Here is a 20,445-nt window from a genome sequence, read left to right as displayed (position 1 = left end):
TCTTCTCTCCGTTGGGAAACAACATAAGGTGTTAAGAAAAGGATCAATTGCTACATTGCTTCCCCACATTGTTTCCCAAGATATTTCTAATCGTAGGGAGAGGGATTGTAAGGCTAGCCTATTAAAAAAAGGCTCCAAAGGCTGCCAAAATTCACTCTACTCATTTTACACTGCCTTTTATCTCTCTAAATGGGTAAAACGGCGCCATTATAGATTGAGCGTGACAATGCGTGAGTGGGTCGTGCAACTCATGCATTAATTGCGTTAAATATTTAACGTGATACATTTCAAAAAAATTAATTACCGCTGTCATCGGTACCTTAAGCCTAAAGTAATGACTCTGGATGAATGTAACATATTATGTCTGTAACGTTAAATACATTTAGAAAACGATTTAATTAAAAAATATACATATATTAAAAAAAGGGATGGCCGATATTTTTTTGCCGATTCCGATAGTTTGAAAATGACGTGATCGATCGAGACATCTCTACTTTACAAGGCATATTCACATCATCATTGAAGAAGCAAACGCATGAACTGGGAATTGCAGTACTGTAAATAAAAGCATGAGCACTTTTCAAAATAAAAGTGCTGCTCTAAATAGAAAGTAAATGATTTAAACCTACCTGGATTACGTCCGCAAAGAGCATGAGCAGCAGGCAGGGCAGCAGCGATAGCTGTGCATCAGCGTTAGTGCCTAGCTTGAACTCTGTTTTTACGCAGAAGGAAGGCTTGACCACAGTCATAAAAAAAATAATAAAATAAAATAAAGAAAAGGATAAGCCTGATAATGCTCGGTTTTCTTTCTGTGCGCCAAAAAAGCAATATTTCAGTATTGCTTACATGGCTGAGTCAGGGCAAACTGACAAACACCCGTAAGGCTTATATGTGTGCGTCATGCACGCACTGTCAAGCCATATAAACTTTGAATATAAGACTAAACGGGGATTATTAATGTCTGTTATTTGTGTCCTCTTTTTGGAAATCAAAATATGATGACCCTGGAATGACGTACAGCAAGCATGTGTCGTCATTTGTTTTGATTCTTCTGCGCATGCGGGTCAGTTTGCTCAGCGCGTTTCGGACCGCTAATTAGTGCGCATACCTAATACTTGAACGGGCTCAATGGACAAAGGCTGTCTGAACGTGCACGCCGAAAAAACATATGAAAAAAAATCGGATTGTGCATTAAAAGACCTGCAGTATGAATCTAGCCTAATAAGTATTTTCGTCCAAAAGACTAAGACAAAAATTTAAAGGACTGCCAAAAACAACACTAGAGGAAAGGTAGGGTTTTTTTTTTTTTTTTTTTAACCTGATCTTTGATAGCTTCACCATTGACAAGTTAACCACTCGCCAGTAAAACTCTCCAAACTCGCCATCTCTTTATGTCGCATTCCGGTTGGCACAGTGAGGAAAGGGAAGTCGGCGCCAGAAAACAATGAAAAAGTAATACCCTTGTCAGAATGAGCTTCAAGTTGTCTTTTGTCTGGAAAGTGTGAAAAGTGGCACACGGAGTCCTCCGGGGAGGCTGGCGCTCTCTCACTCAGTCATTCCTCGTTTCTCCCTTAGCAGCCACCCCCAAACAGACTTCCTCCCTCCATAATTACCACTTATTAATTTTAAATGAGAGCCCTAACACGTCGCGCGGTATTAATACGGCCTGTTAATTCGCTAGGGTAATTTATGGGGTGTAGGTAGGGATGATAGGATGATGGAACGAGCCTCGTCCATCACATCATTAGGAACACCCGAGGATGTCTTTTGTCGGGGTCTACGAGAAGAAACATTTTGGGCTTGGCAAAAAAATCTCAGGGAACCCGTTGGACCACACTCATAAAAAATAGTTTAAAATAAAATTGTAATTCGTGCATGGAAGGGTTAATTCATTGACTGGTATTGACAGCTATAGATGTCAAATCCACATGGACTGAGAGAGTTTGCGGCAATCCAAAATCAAATGGATTGGACCACTGTCGCTGTGAGTGGCAACCACTAAGTTAAATAAGAATAACGTCAAATTTAGGGTCTTTTTTGTTGAGATTAAATATTAGATTAATTTGTTACAGATCAGAATTCTTAGTTATTTTTCAGACTATAAGTCACAGTTTTTTTCATAGTTTGGCGGGGGGTGCGACTTATACTCAGGAGCGACTTCTGTGTGAAATTATTAACACATTATTACATCATTTCACATGTTATTTTGGTGTTTTGGTGTGACACTGATGGTTTGGTAAACTTGTTAGCATGTTCTTTATGCTATAGTGTAAGATATGCTTGATTGTATGACCATTATACAAGTTTGCTCTCCCACAGCGATTATACGCGCTTTCCCAAGCTATTATGAAGAATACAGTCTTAGCCCATAGTCATGTGCTTACATTTTTATTACCGGCAATTGCTCACATTCTGCTGATAAATAGATACACACACATATGTTGATTCATCACACAACGTCTCAGTACTTTTCCACCAAGCTACTTCGAGTGCAAATGTGTGTTAAAAACAAAGTTATCTTGCTCGCTCAAGAGTGTGACTGTTAATTTAATCAATGAGTGTGACTGTTAATTTAATCAATGACTAGAATAAGGAACTTGCCCGATCGAAACTGCCACGTTGGACAACAGTGTTGTAACTATATTCTAGGCCTGAACGATATTGGAAAAAACTATTGCTGCGATTTTTTTGAGGTTTGCGATATTATATTGCGATATTAAAACATTTTTTTTTTTTTTTTTTTTTCAAAAGAAATTTTCACTAGATGACTTGAATAGCTGTTTGGAAAGACTTTGGATGACTCTCAATGACCAGTATACAGTGATCCCTTGTTTCCCTTGGTTAATGGGGACCAGAACCTGCCGCGATAAGTGAAAAACCGCGAAGTTGCGCACCCCGCCCCCCAAATTTTTATTTTTTTGTGTGTGTGTGCTCAATGTATTTATTCAGATTTAGCATTGGAAAGAGATACATATAAGGCATGTTTTTTTCTCACCTTTTCCCCAAAGTATGATTTTAAAAAAAAATAGTTCTATGTGTTGGATTTTATCAAGTAATTTCCCCCCAAAAATGCGACATATATGTTGTTTTTCCTCTTCGTTGGGCATTTTATGGCTGGTGCGACTTATACTCAGGTATGACTTATAGTCCGAAAAATACAGTAATTTATTTCTAATTTTAAACGTATTGGGCGTCCATTGCTGTCAATGAGTTTCGTCAAATTGAGAGGGACTTTTCACCATTGGAATAATAACAAGATTATTTGGTTGAAGTCATTACAGAATTATTGGTTGATTCATTTTTGGGAAATTTCATTTCGAATAGAGTAGACGCCCATTGCCATTAACCGAGGTGAACAAAATAGTTTCCTGCACTTTGGGGCAGTTTTTCAATAATTTTAGGCAAGATGAAAAATTAAACTTCAATTTTAGGGCTGCAGCTATCGAATATTTTAGTAATCGAGTAATCGACTGAAAATTCTATCGATTAATCGAGTAATCGGATAAAACAAATATATTTTTAGGTGAAGAGCAATTATAGATATACATGAGAAAACAAGACATTTTATCATTTTCAGTCAATCAATGTCTTTATTTTTGATGTATATTGTTGAAAACAGCCAACAATTGCATCTCAGATGTAACTAGAATTTTAAAAAATGACTAATTCACTGCTTTCACTCAAAAAACCTTTAGATCTTATTTTTAAAAAGTATATATATATATATATATATATATATATATATATATATATATATATAAACACACCTAAAAATGCCTTTACGCTTGATAACACACATCACTTAAAAGTTAGGATTTTTTCCTACGTTTTTCAATTAAATTTCTATTTGTGTCAAGCCATTTTTAAGTTCTAGTTAAGTTTTAAGTTAGTCTAAACTGTAAGTCCTGATAGGATTTTGAGTTTTTGCACTGTTCAAAATAAATGTATGATACAGGCTGTATTGGAGCACATCAGGGACTAGTGCTACTTGGTGTTTTATCCAGCAATGATTACTGAGCTAAAATTGATAGTTAGCATTATTGAGTTTTTATTTGACACGCTCATCACTCCACAACGCTATGTTATGTTATAGCCTGTATGTAAGACACGTTAGCCACGCATCGAAAGCGGTCTTAATTAATTGAAACCTAGCCCTCCGCAGTGCTAACGTAAGGTGAGCTAGTAGTGACAGTAACGTTAATCTTATACAGTATATTAGCGTTTAGCGCTCTTTATTAGCGCTTAGCGCTCTACTGCTTTAAGATGGCGGCTGTTTGCTAACGCTGCCCAGACGCGGCCTAGTCTGTCATTGTGCATCTAGTTCAACATACATGTGATCTCTATGAGACTCACTGGACGCCACCTGCAACTAACGTAGCATGAGCGGGCTAGTATTTAGCAACGTCGGCGTCGTTTGTAGCGGTTGTCGGCTGCAGTAAGTTTTTTTTTTTTTTGCTTCTTCCTCTACGCACGTGACATCAGCGCGTTGTCCCGCATTAAAAGTAGTCCGAGCAAAACGTGATGCTTAGAGCTGTCAAAATAAACGATTACTCGAGGTGAATAAAATTACTCGGATCAGTTTTTAAACTCGAGTTACTCGAGTTGCTCGAGTATTCGTTTCAGCTCTATTCAATTTATATATGGCGGAAAACACTTAGGTGACAAGTTCCGCTCTGACACCCCCAATTTGGCCAAATTGTAAAACTATCCGATATGCATGTGTGATACTTCATTGGAAAGTTTAAAATCTCAATTTTCTGGGGGAAGAAACATTTTGACCAGGAGGGCATTAAAAAAAAAAAAAAAATGAAAAGAGCGAAACCATAACAGGAGGTGAGCGCATGAGAGAGCATAATTAAAGATGCCATGATTTTAACGAGCTATCATCAGGTACGTACCTTGTTTCGTTCCAAAAACATTAAACATGTAGCATGTATCACCGAGTGTCAAGACACAGCTGTGAATGGCCACCGCCGGATTTTTGGGGGATTTTATTGGTGGAACATGGTAATATAACAAGGGTCGCGATGCGACAGACATCAAGGAGTGGTCGTGATTTTCTTTTTCATATATTTAGGGCCCGAGCACTAGACGTGCGAAGGCCCTATTGTTTTGCAAAGGATTTTTTTTTTTATTTTTATTTTTCAGGGCAAATGAAAACGGCCAATTTGGAGGCCTGAACATGCACGAAAAGTCACCAAAATTTGCACATACGTCCGGAAAATTGTAAATTTCGATAATTTTGCAACGTTGCAAAAAAATATAACAAAATGGCTCAGTGGCGCCCCCTTGAAATTTTAAAATTGGCCTATAACATTAGGGTCTGTCAGCGTAGAGCAATGAAATTTGGGGGGTCTATACCTTGTCCAAAACCGCTCCAAAAAAGCATTTACATGCATATTCCAAACCCAACAGGAAATCGGTTATTTTGGATCAAATATGAAATTTTTATCGATTTACAGGGTGCACATTTGAGACCTTTTCGCCGAGGGAGTTAGTTGGATCATCTTCAAAATTGGTGAGACTGTTCAGGAGACATATGAGATCTTAAGTTTCTAAAATGGTGTGTTTTCATTCACGGGTCTGACCTGGGCGTGGTGCCAAAGTCGGCCATTTTTTCGGCAAAACACCGAATTCAGTAAATGGCTAATAATTCCTTGACACAACTTTCAATCTTTTTCATATCTGCCATGTATATGCGGTATCCCACCCTTAACACGAGTGCATTGAAATATTACCCATTAGGTCTAGCGCCCCCTAGTGAGAACAGGAAATGCCTTTTTTTACGAGACAGGTTCCTCCTCCAAGGGAAAAAAATCTGTTGACCTCAAACCTGCATCAGGGGAGCCTTAAGACCTGTGTTCAGATGCCTGATGAAAAATATTGAGGTTTCGTTGAGGCGGAGGGGTCCAAACAGGAAAGTGAAAATGAACGTCAACAATTTGTCACGCAAAAAACTTTGAACAGTCATAACTCGGCAGATATACAACATATCTGCGCCAAACTTCCCGTGTTTGTTGAGAGTCATACCCTGAAGGTTCTTGTAGGGGTCATTTGCATCAACTCTACAGTGCCAACTAGTGGCGACAGAAAGAAGTTTTAAAAAAGGCCTTTCCTATTGGGTTTTTTCAACATAGAGCAAGGAAATTTGGGGAGTAGATACCTTATGCAAAACTGCTCCAAAAAGTCTCTTGCACCCATATTCCAAATCCAACAGGAAATCGGGTATTTTGGATCGAATGTGAAATTTTCATGGGTTCACAGTAGGAGTTTACATTTGGAGGCTTGAATATGCACAAAAACTCGTAAAAATTTGCACATACATGCGGCTTTAGATAACGTTCGATAATCTTGCAATGTTACGAAAAAATGTAGCAAAATGCCTCAGTGGCGCCCCCTTGAATTTTTCAAAAAGGCGTTTCCTATTAGGTTTTTTTAACAGAGAGTGATGAAATTTGGGGAGTCGATACCTTGTGCAAAACTGCTCCAAAAAGTCTCTTGCACCCGTATTCCAAATCCAACAGGAAATCGGGTATTTTTGATCGAATGTGAAATTTTTATCGGTTCACAGTAGGAGTTTACATTTGGAGGCTTGAACATGCATAAAAACTCACCAAAATTTGCACATACATGCGGCTTTGGATAACGTTCGATAATCTTGCAACGTTACGAAAAAATTTTAACAAAATGGCTCAGTGGCGCCCCCTTGAAATTTTCAAAAAGGTCTCTCCATTTAGGTTTTTCTAACATAGAGTGATGAAATTTGGAGAGTCAAAACTTTGTGCAAAACTGCTCCAAAAAGTCTCTTGCACACACATTCCAAATCCTACAGGAAATCGGGTATTTTGGATTGAATGTGAACTTTTTATCGATTTACAGTGTGCACATTTTACACCTTGGCACCTAGGGAATTAGTTTGATCATTCTCAAAATTGGCGAGACTGTTCATGAGGCATATGAAATCTTAAGTTATAAAAATGGTGTGTTTTCATTCACGGGCCTGACCTGGGCGGGGCGCCAAATTCTTCCATTTTTTCGCCAAAACACCGAATTCGGAAAATGACTGATAACTCCCTCATACAATGTTCAATCTATTTTAAATCTGGCATGTGTGTGAGGTATACCAGCCTGAGCAGGACTGGATTGAAAATTTACCATTTGTGCCTGGCGCCTCCTAGTGGGAACAGGAAATGCCCTTTTTTACGGGACACACTCCTCCTCTAAAGGGAAAAAATCAATCTACCTCAAACCTGCATAAGGGAAGCCTTAAGACCTGTGTTCAGGTGCCTGATGAAAAATATTGAAGTTTCGTTGAAGCGGAGGAGTCCAAACAGGAAAGTGAAAATGACTGTCAACAATTTTTCTCTCCAAAAACTTTGAACAGTCATAACTCGGCAGATATACAACATATCTGCGCCAAACTTCCCGTGCTTGTTGAGAGTCATACCCTGAAGGGCCTTGTAGGGGTCATTTGCATCAACCCTACAGCGCCAACTAGTGGCAATAGAAAGTCACTCGTTTTTCCAATACATGTCCAGTTCTTTTCAGGTTGGTCATTGTAGTTTCAAGACCTATTAAAATACTTATTTACGGCCCATGTCCACGTGTCTCTGTCTGTTGCCGTGACGACCCTTTGTTCGCCATTTAAAGGAAATATTTTTTTTCAGAGACTCAGGCAGCTTATAGAGCCACAATATTTGGCACACTTGGTTGAAATGGCCCAGTTAGAATATTAATTTTGGTTTTGAATAAGGGCTTGGCTGCACAGCTCAGTAGTGGCTCCTTTTTTGTAGTACTCTCTCCAATAGGGGGTTTTATCTCTTGGGTGTGGGAATGTAAATAGGCGACTTTCGAGCATGTTAGGTTCTAATGAGATGATTAGAGAAGAGGATCTGCCACCACCCTGACCTGCACACAGTCCGAGTTGCGTGACGTCCGAGTTGCGCTAGATTGCGAGGGCCCGTTCAGTCCTGCTTGCAGGCCTAGTTACCCACTGAAACGTTTTTTTTTTCTTTTCAATTTTTCTTGTTTGGATCGATTATTTATCATCTAACATATCGAGGAAAATGTGACAGTAACGAAAGAAATACGATTAAGCGATAGTTATGAGGTAGATATCTGTAACTTATTTAAAAAGTTTAAAATATGCGAGTGAATAATTTTTTTAACTTTTTTTTTTCTTATACTAAATATTAGACATCAATTAATGATTCTAAGCTAAAAATGACATTTTGAATAATAAATATAATTACTTACCTTCTATTTATGGTTGGGTTGAAACAAAAGCGGTTGCGCGACGTCTGTAAATGGGGGTCTCCAGGGTAAAACGGACAAATTAAAAATAGTTCGGGGGTTTAACGCGCCATGAATCTACTATGGCAGCATATAGACATATTGTTCTATCAAACACAACAGTTCTTTTGGCATATAATACAGTAGTTTATTTTAAAGAGGGGTGCAAGAGCAGAAACTGCTTTTTCAGTCTTGTCTGGATTTTCCGCCCTATATCAATATATATCATTTTTTCATTCGACTTTAAATGGATTGGATGTCCATTGCTGTCAATGTGAGTTGGTTTTCCTCAAATAAATGGCACTTTCTAGGTGAGATTAACCATGATATTAATTAGATTAATTCAGTGTCCAACATAATTACATATAGTTATGAATGTTGCCAACAGATGTCCCGTTGCAAATGAATTGGACACCTATCACCATCAACACCAGCAAGATGTTAGTTTGTCTTCAAATAGGTGGCACATTCTAGGTCAGGGTTCACTAAATCCGGACCTCGGTGCCACTTTTCCTGTCGTGTTTTCCATGTTTCCCTCCTCCAACACACCTGAATCAAAATAATCAGGATCATTATCAGGCTTCTAGAGAGTTTGCTGATGACATAATCATTTGATTCAGGTGTGTTAGGGGAGAGAGACGTGGAAAACACGACAGGAAAAGTGGCACCGAGGTCCGGATTTAGTGAACCCCAAGTGATATTAAAAATAAGATCAATTGTCAAACATAATTACGATTGGTTGTGAATGATTGCCGCCAGATGTCCCGTTGCAAATGAATTGGAAGCCTATCGCCATCAATGGCAGCAAGTGAGTTGGTTTTCCTCAAATTGGTGGCACATTCTACGTGAGATTAAAAATGAGATAAATTCATTGTCAACGCCTATCGACATCAATGGCAGCAGGATGTTAGTTTTATTCAAATTGGTGGCACATTGTAGGTGAGATTAAAAATTAGATTAATTCATTGTCTCACAATTACGACTGGTTATGAATGATTGATGCCAGCCGTCCCATTGCAAATGAATTGGACGCCTATCAGCATCAACGGCAGCAAGATGTTAGTGTTCGTCAAATTGGTGGCACATTCTACGTGAGATTAAAAATGAGATAAATTCATTGTCAACGCCTATCGACATCAATGGCAGCAAGATGTTAGTTTTATTCAAATTGGTGGCACATTCTGGGTGAGATTAAAAATTAGATTAATTCATTGTCAAATATAATTACGATTGGTTATGAATGATTGCCGCCAGCCATCCCGTTGTAAAATAATTGGACGCCTATCGCCATCAATGGCAGCAAATGAGTTGGTTATCCCCAAAATGTTGGCACTTTCTAGGTGAGATTAAAAATTTGAATAATTAGATTAATTAATTGCCGAACATAATTCCAAATCGTTATAATTGCCGCCAGCCGTCCCGTCGCAAGTGGATTGGACGCCTATCGTCATGGATGGCAGCCAATGAGTTCATTTTGTGATATATTTTTGAGCTGGATGAAAAGCATATTCCTGCTTCTCGCACTTGCAGCGGTTCCCATCGTTCTCCTTTCTCTGTCCCTCTTTTGAGGGGGGCTTTTCAGGGCTGAAGTGGCGCTTGGCTCTGCTCGAGTGTCTTGGGGGCTGCGACCGGGCCTTTCATTCACTCACTGTATACGTGTGTGTGTGTCCGAGCCTGCAATTCACCAATTTCACCACTAATTAGCCCACAAAGACAAGCGGCGGGGAGGTGCGGAGGAGAGGGGTGGCATATGCGGGAGGTCCGGGCCTGAGGGGTGTGTGCGTGGGGGGGCTGACAGTGGTACAGCTGAGACACATGGCACGGGACCAGACAGACGTCTTTGTGTGCGTGGAAAGCGTATGTCACGGTGTGTGTGTGTGTCTGTCTCTCACTTGGTCCAGTTCTAACTGGGGAGGCTGGTCCCAGCATGTCCAGCGCTCCCACGACGCCCACTGGCATCGGCAGTTTTGGGATACTGCCATCACCGCTCTTCCTTGCGTGTGTGCGTAGTGTCGCCTGCCAATATTTTTACTGCTCACGAGCTGGTGGAGTTCCCGAGAAGGCAGGCTGCCTGGCGTGCAGCCCATCGGAAACGAGGGCTTTTTTCCCCTCCCTGCAAAACACAGTTTTTGTTTGTCGTTTAATTAGCGTTTAATTCTTTAGCCCACGTACGTGAACGCGTGTTCCATATTCTGCCGTTTGCCAGATGAGTTATTGAAAATGTACGGATTGTCATTTGTCGTCTTGAAATGTACCTAATACGGTAAAGCGACACAAAAAGACACACGTGGTTAAGATTGAAATTTGGATTAATTGTAGATTCCATCACCAGACGGCGTTATTTTTGTCATTCAAAGCATGAAGCAAATCGTCAGCCTTTATGTATGTCACTTGCAATGTTTCCCTCTAATTTTTCCATGTGTCTGAGCAGACACACAAGCTCTCTGAGCACACACCGGACCACGGTGAGCAACATCAAATGTGTACCGTATTTTTCGGACTATACGTCGCACCTGAGTATAAGTCACACCAGCCAAAAAATGCGAAATGAAAGGCAAGGCAAGGCAAATTCATTTATATAGCACAATTCAACACAAGGCAATTCAAAGTGCTCTACATCACATGAAGCTCATAAAAATCACATTTAAATCAATACAACGTAAAAACCAAGACAATCAAAATCGGAAATAAAATTATACATAAAAATCGCATTTAATCACAAATAGAATAAAAATAAATAAGCATAATAACTAAATGCTGCCTCACCCTGCTTGGTTCTTGTTCTTGGAACATGCAGGAGACCGGTTCCAGACAATCTTAGGGGTCTAGATGTCTCATAGGAATCTAACAAATCAAGCATGTATTTTGGTCCAAGGCCATTAAGTGTTTTGTAGACGAGCAGTAGTATTTTATAGTCTATCCTTTGACTCACTGGAAGCCAGTGTAGCGATTTCAAAACCGGTGTACTGTGGTCCAGCTTCCTTGTATTTGTGAGGACTCTGGCTGCAGCATTCTGTACTAGCTGCAGCTTCCTGACTGATTTTTTATCAAGACCCGTAAATATATCGTTGCAATAGTCCAATCTGCTGAAAATGAATGCATGCATAAGTTTTTCCATGTCTTGTTGAGTCAGAAGCCCCTTAATTCTTGTTATATTTTTTAGGTGGTAATAAACAGATTTAGTGACAGATTTAAGACGGCTATCAAATTTTAGGTCTGAGTCAATAATTACGCCAAGGTTTCTGACTTGATTTGTAGCTGTAAGTGACATTGTGCTAAGTTGCCTGCTTATCTTTGACCTTTCCTTTTTTGGCCCAAAAATGATCACCTCTGTCTTCTCCACATTTAACTGGAGAAAATGAAAAGGAAAACAACATATATAAGTCGCACCGAAGTATAAGTCGCATTTTTGGGGGGAAATTTATTTGATAGAATCCTGCACCAAGAACAGACATGTCATCTTGAAAGGCAATTTAAAATACAATAGAGAACAACAGGCTGAATAGGTGTACAGTATGCTAACATTACACGACGCTAGAAGTTAGATCGAGCCTAAAAAAATCCAGCCCGACCTGACCGGGCAGCAGGTATTAAAGCCCGATGCGGCCCGAGCTTGATCAATCAACTTTATTTGCTTGCCTGATCCCGAAAAAACCCGAAATTTTTTTTTATCTGTAGACTCGAGCCCGAAAAACAAAAACTAAATTTTATGTTTTATTTGTGAGGATTCAGGAGGAGGAGGAAATCCGGGGATGCGATGCGTGGTTGCGTTTTGTGTGAACACGTTTGTGACGATGCCGGTGCATATATGCATAATGATAACAAATTAAAGCCTGTCTTTTGTAACGAATTCTCCCAGTTAAACAAGGCTGTAGGATGTATATTCAATAAACATTTATATCTTTTATATTTGCGTGTCTGTTCTAACAGGTGGATTGTGGAATGTTGTATCTCTATATCGTGAGATCATAGTTATCGTGAGCATCGCATCTCAAGTCGTTTCGTATCGTGAGGTACCCAGAGGTTACAACCCCTACAGTATATACTAAATCACATGTTCTTATTTTAACATCGGCGCCGTTAAACTGTAGATTTGTGATTTGCTTTATCGAGTGCGTGCACTACTGTATTCAATTCACTTTGTGTCCGTGGTTGCATTCGTTCATTCGCCTCCTCCCTGCCATAATGGATTGGACGTCTAGCACCGTCAATGGCTGCCAATGAGTTAACAAGAAACTGACTCAAAAATGCCCCAAACCCAACAAGAAGTTACACCAAACAAGCAACTTGGAAATGACCTAAGGTCAACAGGGAGCAGGGTGCGTGTACCTGTGGCCTTCGTACATTTCTCTCTGAAAACCCTCTTGTAGGGGCAAATTGGCTAGACAATTGAGCAGCTATTTCGAAGACATGGAGGACCCATGCTAATATTAGCACCAGGGGGCGACAAGGGACCTTAAGGGGCAGCCAGTCTACATGTGTTTTGTGGATTTGGTGAAGGTGTTCAGCCGCGTCCCTCAGGAGTCCTACGAGGGGTGCTTCAGTAGTACGGTGTACAGAACTCCTAGATAAGGGCTCTTTGGTCCCCGTACAACCGGTGTCAGAGTTTGGTCCACATTGCCAGCAGTAAGTCGATCGTTCCCAGTGAGGGTTGGATTACGCCGAGGTTGCCCTTTGTCACCGATACTGTTAATAACTTTCATGGACAGAATTTCTAGGCGCAGCTGAAGCATTGAGGGGGTCCGTTTAGTGGCATCGGCATTGCATCTCTGCTTTTTGCAGATGATGTGGTGATGTTGGCTTCATCAAGCAGTGATCTCCAACTCTCATTGGAGCGGTTCGCTGCCAAGTGTGAAGCGGTCAGGATGAAGATCAGCACCTCCAAATCCGAGACCATGGTTCTCAGTCGGAAAAGGGTGGAGTCGGGGTTGAGATTCTGCCCCAAGTGGAGGAGTTCAAGTATCTTGGGGTCTTGTTCACAAGTGAGGGCTGAAGGGAGCGGGAGATCGACAGGTGGATCGGTACAGCTTCTGCAGTGATGCGGAATCTGTACCGGTCCGTTGTGGTGAAGAAGCTGAGCCAAAAGGCAGTCAAGCCAGTCAATCTATGTTCCTACTCTTACCTATGGTCACGAGTTGTTGGTCGTAACCGAAAGAACAAGATCCCGGATACGAGCGGCCGAAATGAGTATCCTCCGCAGGGGGTCTGTGCTCTTCCTTAGAGATAGGGTGAGAAGATCGGTCATCTGGGAGGGACTCCGAGTCGAGCCGCTACTCCTCCGTGTTGAGAGGAGCCATCTGAAGTGGCTCAGGCATCTGGTTCGGATGCTTCCTGGACGCCTCTCTGGAGAAGTGTTCCGGGCATATCCCACTGGGAGGAGGCCCCCGGAAGAACCTAGGACACAGGAGAGCCTATGTCTCTCAGCTGGCCTGGGAACGCTTTGGGATCACGCCGGAGGCGTTGGTTGAAGTAACTGGGCTTCCCTGCTAAAGCTGCTGCCCCCGCGACCCGACCTCAGATTAAAAGGTAGATAATTGAATGGGGCGACAAGAACCTGCTGCAGCTGCATGATATTAACTTAGAAAAAGAAGAAGAACATCGTTTTCCGGGTCACAGCTCATTGTAAAAGCGAAATTGATGAGAAACAAATATTGGGCGTATTCAGTTTTTCGACTTCAGTTCAATTAATTGCTAATGGGAAAAACGGATTAAGGCATGATTTCTGTTTTTGAATTACCTACCAGCTTTTAATCTCGAAAGGAGAGATGATTCATTTCTTGTTTTTTTTTCTTTGTTAACGCACATAAAAACTAGGGCTGTCAAAGGTTAAAATTTTTAATCGAGTTAATCACAGCTTAAAAATAAATAAATCGTAATTAATCGCAATTCAAACCATCTATAAGATATGCCATATTTTTCTGTAAATTATTGTTGGAATGGAAAGATAAGACACAAGACGGATATATACATTCAACATTCTGTACATAAATACTGTATTTGTTTATTATAACAATAAATCAACAAGATGGCATTAACATTAACATTCTGTTAAAGCGATCCATGAATAGAAAGACTTGTAGTTCTTAAAAGATAAATGTTAGTACAAGTTATAGAAATTTTATATTAAAACCCCTCTTAATGTTTTCGTTTAAATAAAATTTGTAAAATTTTCAATAAAAAATAAACTAGTAGCTCGCCATTGTTGATGTAAATAATTACACAATGCTCATGGTGCTGAAACCCATAAAATCAGTCGCACCCAAGCGCCAGCAGAGGGCGACAAAACACCAAAAAACACAAGTAATACGTGGACATGACACTGTGCTGTCATTTTAATCTGTTTGAGCGGGGCATGTGCGTTAATTGCGTCAAATATTTTAACGTGATTAATTTAAAAAATCAATTACCGCCCGTTAACGCAATAATTTTGACAGCCCTAATAAAAACAAAAAATGGTTTTCCAAAATTAGAAAGAAAAACAAATGTCCGAAAGGTACACGGATCGAGCAGCCTAAAAATGCTGCAAAAATCAACATTAAATGATCTAAAATTTGCAGGAAGTGACACAAATCAACAGGCAGTCACCTGGAAATGCCCCAAAATCAACAGGAAGCAGCCCGCAAATGCCCCAAAAATCAAGAGCTGACTTGTAAGTATCCCAAAATGACATGCAAGTGACGCAAAATGCCACTGACAACGATGGATGTCCAATTCACTTATACTGGAAGGACTGGCTGTGAATGCTCATCTTCCAGTGCCACTGACGGCGCTCCAAGTCCAATCCATTGTGACTGGGAAGGGTTCGCCAGTCAAAATGGAATTTCATTTGAAATGAAAAAAAAAAACTAATAGATAAATCTCATTAATCTCATTTCTAATCTCATCTAAAAAAACATGACTGAACAGCGGCCTCAATTTAAGAAACGCTACATTCTGAACTCATACATAAAGAGTTGCAAATATTTATCCAGTATACATCTATTTGAAGGTTGACTCGTACAAAGTGAACAAAAATGTCATTTTTATGAGCAATATTTACAGCATAAAACAACCTGGCCACAACTTTATCACCTTTAGTGTGACATGAAAAAAAGTCAGAACAGCGAGGATCACTTTTTGAGATGTCAGGAGAATTTGAATGCGATCCACGCAAAATGCTGACCCGCGTTCAATGGCAAAAAATAGGAATAATAATAGGGTTACATATTTAAAATGTGTGGCAAGAAGGTCGTATACTGAACAAATATGTGTAATTGAAGATTTGCGCGGCAGGTCTATTTGTTGGCCGAGCGCATACTGTAAATTCCGTCTCCCTGTCATTTTTCCGTTTTTGTTGATGCGGCGAGAAGGTGCAATATTTCAACTTGATGTTTATTACGCCGGAGCGCGCCGGGCTTGAAGGACGAGTGGAATAAAAGACTAAATACCGGATAGTCCTCCGGTTTCTCTTAAACCTTGATCGTAAAGACGGCGGCGAGCGACGGTCGCAAAGCGAGTGGCCTGATTGAATTAAGTGAGCGACTGTCGGATAATCTGTCAATAATTAAAGATTGCTTGTCATTGTCTTGTCTTTAAACACAATACACCTCTTAATTTGTCACCAAGAAAGTGTTAAGTTAAACATGAAACAAAAAATGAACAAATAAAATTGGTTGGATCGAGTTTATATCAATAAATGGCGGAGGCTATTGTATGCTTTCAGAAAGCAGAAAGGCGAAACCTTGAGCATGTTAAACATCAAGTTGCATAAACATGTATTCTGGAGGAATTGGGTAATTTATTTTGCAATTGTAGAAAGAGTGAATAACCTTGATGCTTATGACAATTTTTACCATTGCTTCATAGTGTAGAGAGCAACCAATATGGACCTACTGTCAAAAAAAAGCTATCAAGATTATCATAATTTTCGGACTAAGACTCACCTACAGTGGTATGAAAACGCACCTGAACCTTTTGGAATTTCTCACATTTCCGCATAAAACCACCATCAAATGTGATCTGATCTTTGTCAAAATCACACAGATGAAAATACAGTGTCTGCTTTAACTAAAACCACCCAAACATTTATAGGTTTTCATATTTAAATGAAAATAGCATGACATCAATGACAGAAGGGAGAAAAATAAGTGAACCCTTTGCCTAAGGATGGCTTAAAGAGCAACTGAAACCAACTTTTACCAAACATTTTAAGTCAGGTGTGTGCCCAATCACTGATGAGTTAAAGCTGCCCTGTCCACTAAAAAAACACACACCGAGTAAGAATTGTCTTGATGAGACGCATGTTCTGATGTGCATCACGGCTTGGTCAAAAGAGCTATCTGAAGACCTGTGATCAAGGATTGTTGATTTATATAAAGCTAAGAAAGGATAAAAAACCATGTCTAAAAGTCTGGATGTTCATCAATCAACAGTCAGAGAAGTTGTCTACAAATGGAGAGAGTTTGTCACTGTTGCTTCTCTCCCAAGGAGCAGCAGTCCACCAAAGATGACGCCAAGAGTTCAGCGCAGAATACTCAGAGAGGTATTACAACAACAACAAAAAAAAGGACCCTAGAGTCTCTGCTAATGACTTACAGAAATCACTGGCACCCTGCAATATCTATCTCTGTGCACACATCAACTATATCTAAAACTATGGCCAAGAACGGTGTTAATGGGAGGACTCCAAGGAGGAATTCACTGCTGTCTAAAAAAACATTGTTGCTCATTTAATGTTCACAAAAGGCACTTGGACACTCCAAAATATTTTGTAGACTGATGAAACCAAAGTTGAATTGTTTAGGAGTAACACACAATGTCATGTGTGGAGGAAAAATGGAACAGCTCACCAACATCAACACCTCATCCCCACCGTGAAGCATGGTGGAGGGAGCATCATGATTTGGGGCTGTTTTGCTACCTCAGGGCTTGGACAACTTGCAATCATTAATGGAAGAATGAATTCAAAAGTTTATCAGGATGTTTTGCAGGAAAACCTGACGCCGTCTGTCAGACAGTTGAAGCTAACAAGAGGATGGACGCTGCAACAAGACAATGATCCAAAAAACCGAAGTAAATCAACTTCAGAATGGTTTGAGATGAACAAAATACATGTTCTGGAGTGGCCAAGTCAAGTCCAGACTTGAACCCCATTGAGATGCTGTGGCATGACCTAAAAACAGCGATTCATGCCAGACATCCCAGGAATCTGACGGAACTACAGCAGTTTTGTGAGAGCAATGGGCAAAGATCGATGTGCCATACTGATCTGCAGCTACAGGAAGCGTCTGGTTGAAGCTATTGCTGCCAAAGGGGTGGAGGGGCACAAAATATTAAATTTGATGGTTTCATTACTTATTTTTCCCCCTTCTGTCATTGTTTGCATACTATCCTCATTAAAATCTGAAAACCTAAAAATGGGTGGTTTTAGTTAAAGCACTTTTTTCATCTGTGTGATTTCGACAAAGATCAGATCACATTTGATGTCGATTATGTGTAGAAATGTGAGAAATTCCAAAAAGTTCAGATACTTTTTCATACCACTGTACCTATAAACCGCCACCCACCAAATTTGATACAAAAACGGCATTTCTCATTTGATAAGCAGCACCGGACAATAAGCCGCAGCTGTCCTCACTGTATTATGTGATATTTACACCAAAAGATATTAACTGGTGTTCTACCAAAATGTGCTACATGGGCAAAACATTCTACAAGAGGCTAATTTGACACCCGAAGTACTACCGTGCGCTTTCAACTTGATTTGTTTCGATGCAGACCGGCAGAACGTACTAAAAAAATGCTTTAAGAAAATACCTAAATGTAGTTATATCGAATAAGGGCGGTTGAAATACTCTACGTGACTAATATGATCAACAGCTCAACACTAGACTCTGCTTTAAAGCTAGCACAAGAAAACACAATGGTATGAGAGGGAAATACATGCAAGAAGTATTTTTGAGGCAATGAAAAGGTAATATGGGACCCAATAAAAACAAAAATAGTGAGTACTCACAGCTTTTAACCAATGTGCGCAAGCAAGGCGTCATAAGACTGTCATGAGACCGTCATAATTATGACATGACACTGTCATGAGTATGAATGAGTGCTTATGACAAATGTCATCTAGTGTCATCCAACAAATGACCTCACTTTTGAACGAGTGTAAAAGATCCGAGCCGGACTTAAATAGAGTTAAGTGACAAAATTTGGAGGATGACACTTAATGACATCCGTCATGAGAGTTCATTAATCCCCATGACAGTGTCATGTCATAATTATGACAGTCTTATGACGCGAGTTTCCTATTAACCCGAACAAATCAACAAATAAGCCACACTGGACTATAAGCCGCAGGATTCAAAATGAGGGGGAAAAAGTAGCGGCTTTAGACTGAAAATACGGTATTATTACAGTTATGACTCACTTTACATTAGACAATAGGGGGAAATAGCATTGGATTTAAGCACCCAATGAATCTGAGACAAAAAGGGTTTTCAGTTTACAAACAATCTTAGGTAACACAATCCTGGCAGGTTAGAGATCAATTTTCTGGCACGGCAAGTTGGAGCCCAATTTTGTGGCTGGACGAGTTGGAACAAAAATAAAGTTTGTGGTTAGAGCTCCATTTTAAAAAGGAAATTTGGGGCTCAATTTTTCGGGAATGAGTTGAGGAAGGGCTAGAATAGATAGAACTGTTTGGGATAGGCCTGAACAATATTGGAAAAATATTAACATTGCGATATACTGTGGGGCAAATAAGTATTTAGTCAACCACCAATTGTGCAAGTTCTCCTACTCGAAAAGATTAGACAGGCCTGTAATTGTCAACATGGGTAAACCTCAACCATGAGAGACAGAATATGGGGGGGGGACGACAAAAAATCACATTGTTTGATTTTTAAAGAATTCATTTCCAAATCAGACTGGAAAATAAGTATTTGGTCACCTACAAACAAGCAAGATTTCTGGCTGTTAAAGAGGTCTAACTTCTTCTAAAAAGGTCTAACGGGGCTCCACTCGTTACCTGTATTAATGGCACCTGTTTTAACTCATTATCAGTATAAAAGACACCTGTCCACAACTTCAGTCAGTCACACTCCAAACTCCACTATAGCCAAGACCAAAGAGCTGTCGAAGGACAGCAGAGACAAAATTGTAGACCTGTACCAGGTGGGGAAGACTGAATCTGCAATAGGTAAAACGCCTGGTGTAAAGAAATCAACTGTGGGAGCAATTATTAGAAAATAGAGGACATACAAAACCACTGATAATCTCCCTCAATCTGGGGCTCCATGCAAGATCTCACCCCGTGGCGTCAAAATGATAACATGAACGGTGAGCAAAAATCTCAGAACCACACGGGGGGACCTCGTGAATGACCTACAGAGAGCTGGGACCACAGTAACAAAGGCTACTATCAGTAACACAATGCGCCGCCAGGGACTCAAATCGTGCACTGCCAGACGTGTCCCCCTGTTGATGAAAGTCCAAGTCCAGGCCCGTCTGCGGTTCGCAAGTGAGCATTTGGATGATCCAGAAGAGGACTGGGAGAATGTGTTATGGTCGGATGAAACAAAAATAGAACTTTTTGGTAGAAACACAGGTTCTCGTGTTTGGAGGAGAAAGAATACTGAATTGCATCCGAAGAACACCATACCCACTGTGAAGCATGGGAGTGGAAACATCATTCTTTGGGGTTGTTTTTCTGCAAAGGGACCAGGACGACTGATCTGTGTAAAGGAAAGAATGAATGGGGCCATGTATCGAGAGATTTTGAGTGAAAATCTCCTTCCATCAGCAAGGGCATTGAAGATGAGACGTGGCTGGGTCTTTCAGCATGACAATGATCCCAAACACACAGCCAAGGCAACAAAGGAGTGGCTTCGTCAGAAGCATTTCAAGGTCCTGGAGTGGCCTAGCCAGTCTCCAGATCTCAACCCCATAGAAAATCTGTGGAGGGAGTTGAAAGTCCCTGTTGCCCAACGACAGCCCCAAAACATCATTGCTCTAGAGGAGATCTGCATGGAGGAATGGGCCAAAATACCAGCAACAGTGTGTGAAAAGCTTGTGAAGAGTTACAGAAAACGTTCGGCCTCCGTTATTGCCAACAAAGGGTACATAACAAAGTATTGAGATGAACTTTTGGTATAGACCAAATACTTATTTTCTGCC

The 20,445-nt window shown here is 40.3% G+C and overlaps 1 protein-coding gene across 2 annotated transcripts in view; it reads right to left on the bottom strand.

Annotated features, from left to right (window-relative positions):
• Positions 1-20,445, bottom strand: part of mzt2b (mitotic spindle organizing protein 2B) — a 117,443-nt gene that overhangs the window by 9,011 nt on the left and 87,987 nt on the right. For both annotated transcript variants that reach the window (XM_057818980.1, XM_057818981.1), the window contains exon 5: positions 10,185-10,405. In XM_057818980.1, the coding sequence (XP_057674963.1) occupies positions 10,185-10,405 (221 nt within the window). The remainder of the gene's footprint in view (positions 1-10,184; positions 10,406-20,445) is intronic.

Source organism: Corythoichthys intestinalis, chromosome 17 (assembly GCF_030265065.1).
Source record: "Corythoichthys intestinalis isolate RoL2023-P3 chromosome 17, ASM3026506v1, whole genome shotgun sequence".
Taxonomy (NCBI): Eukaryota; Metazoa; Chordata; class Actinopteri; order Syngnathiformes; family Syngnathidae; genus Corythoichthys; species Corythoichthys intestinalis.
The sequence above is the reverse complement of the archived record's forward strand: the minus strand, read 5'-3'. Positions and strand labels throughout refer to the sequence as shown.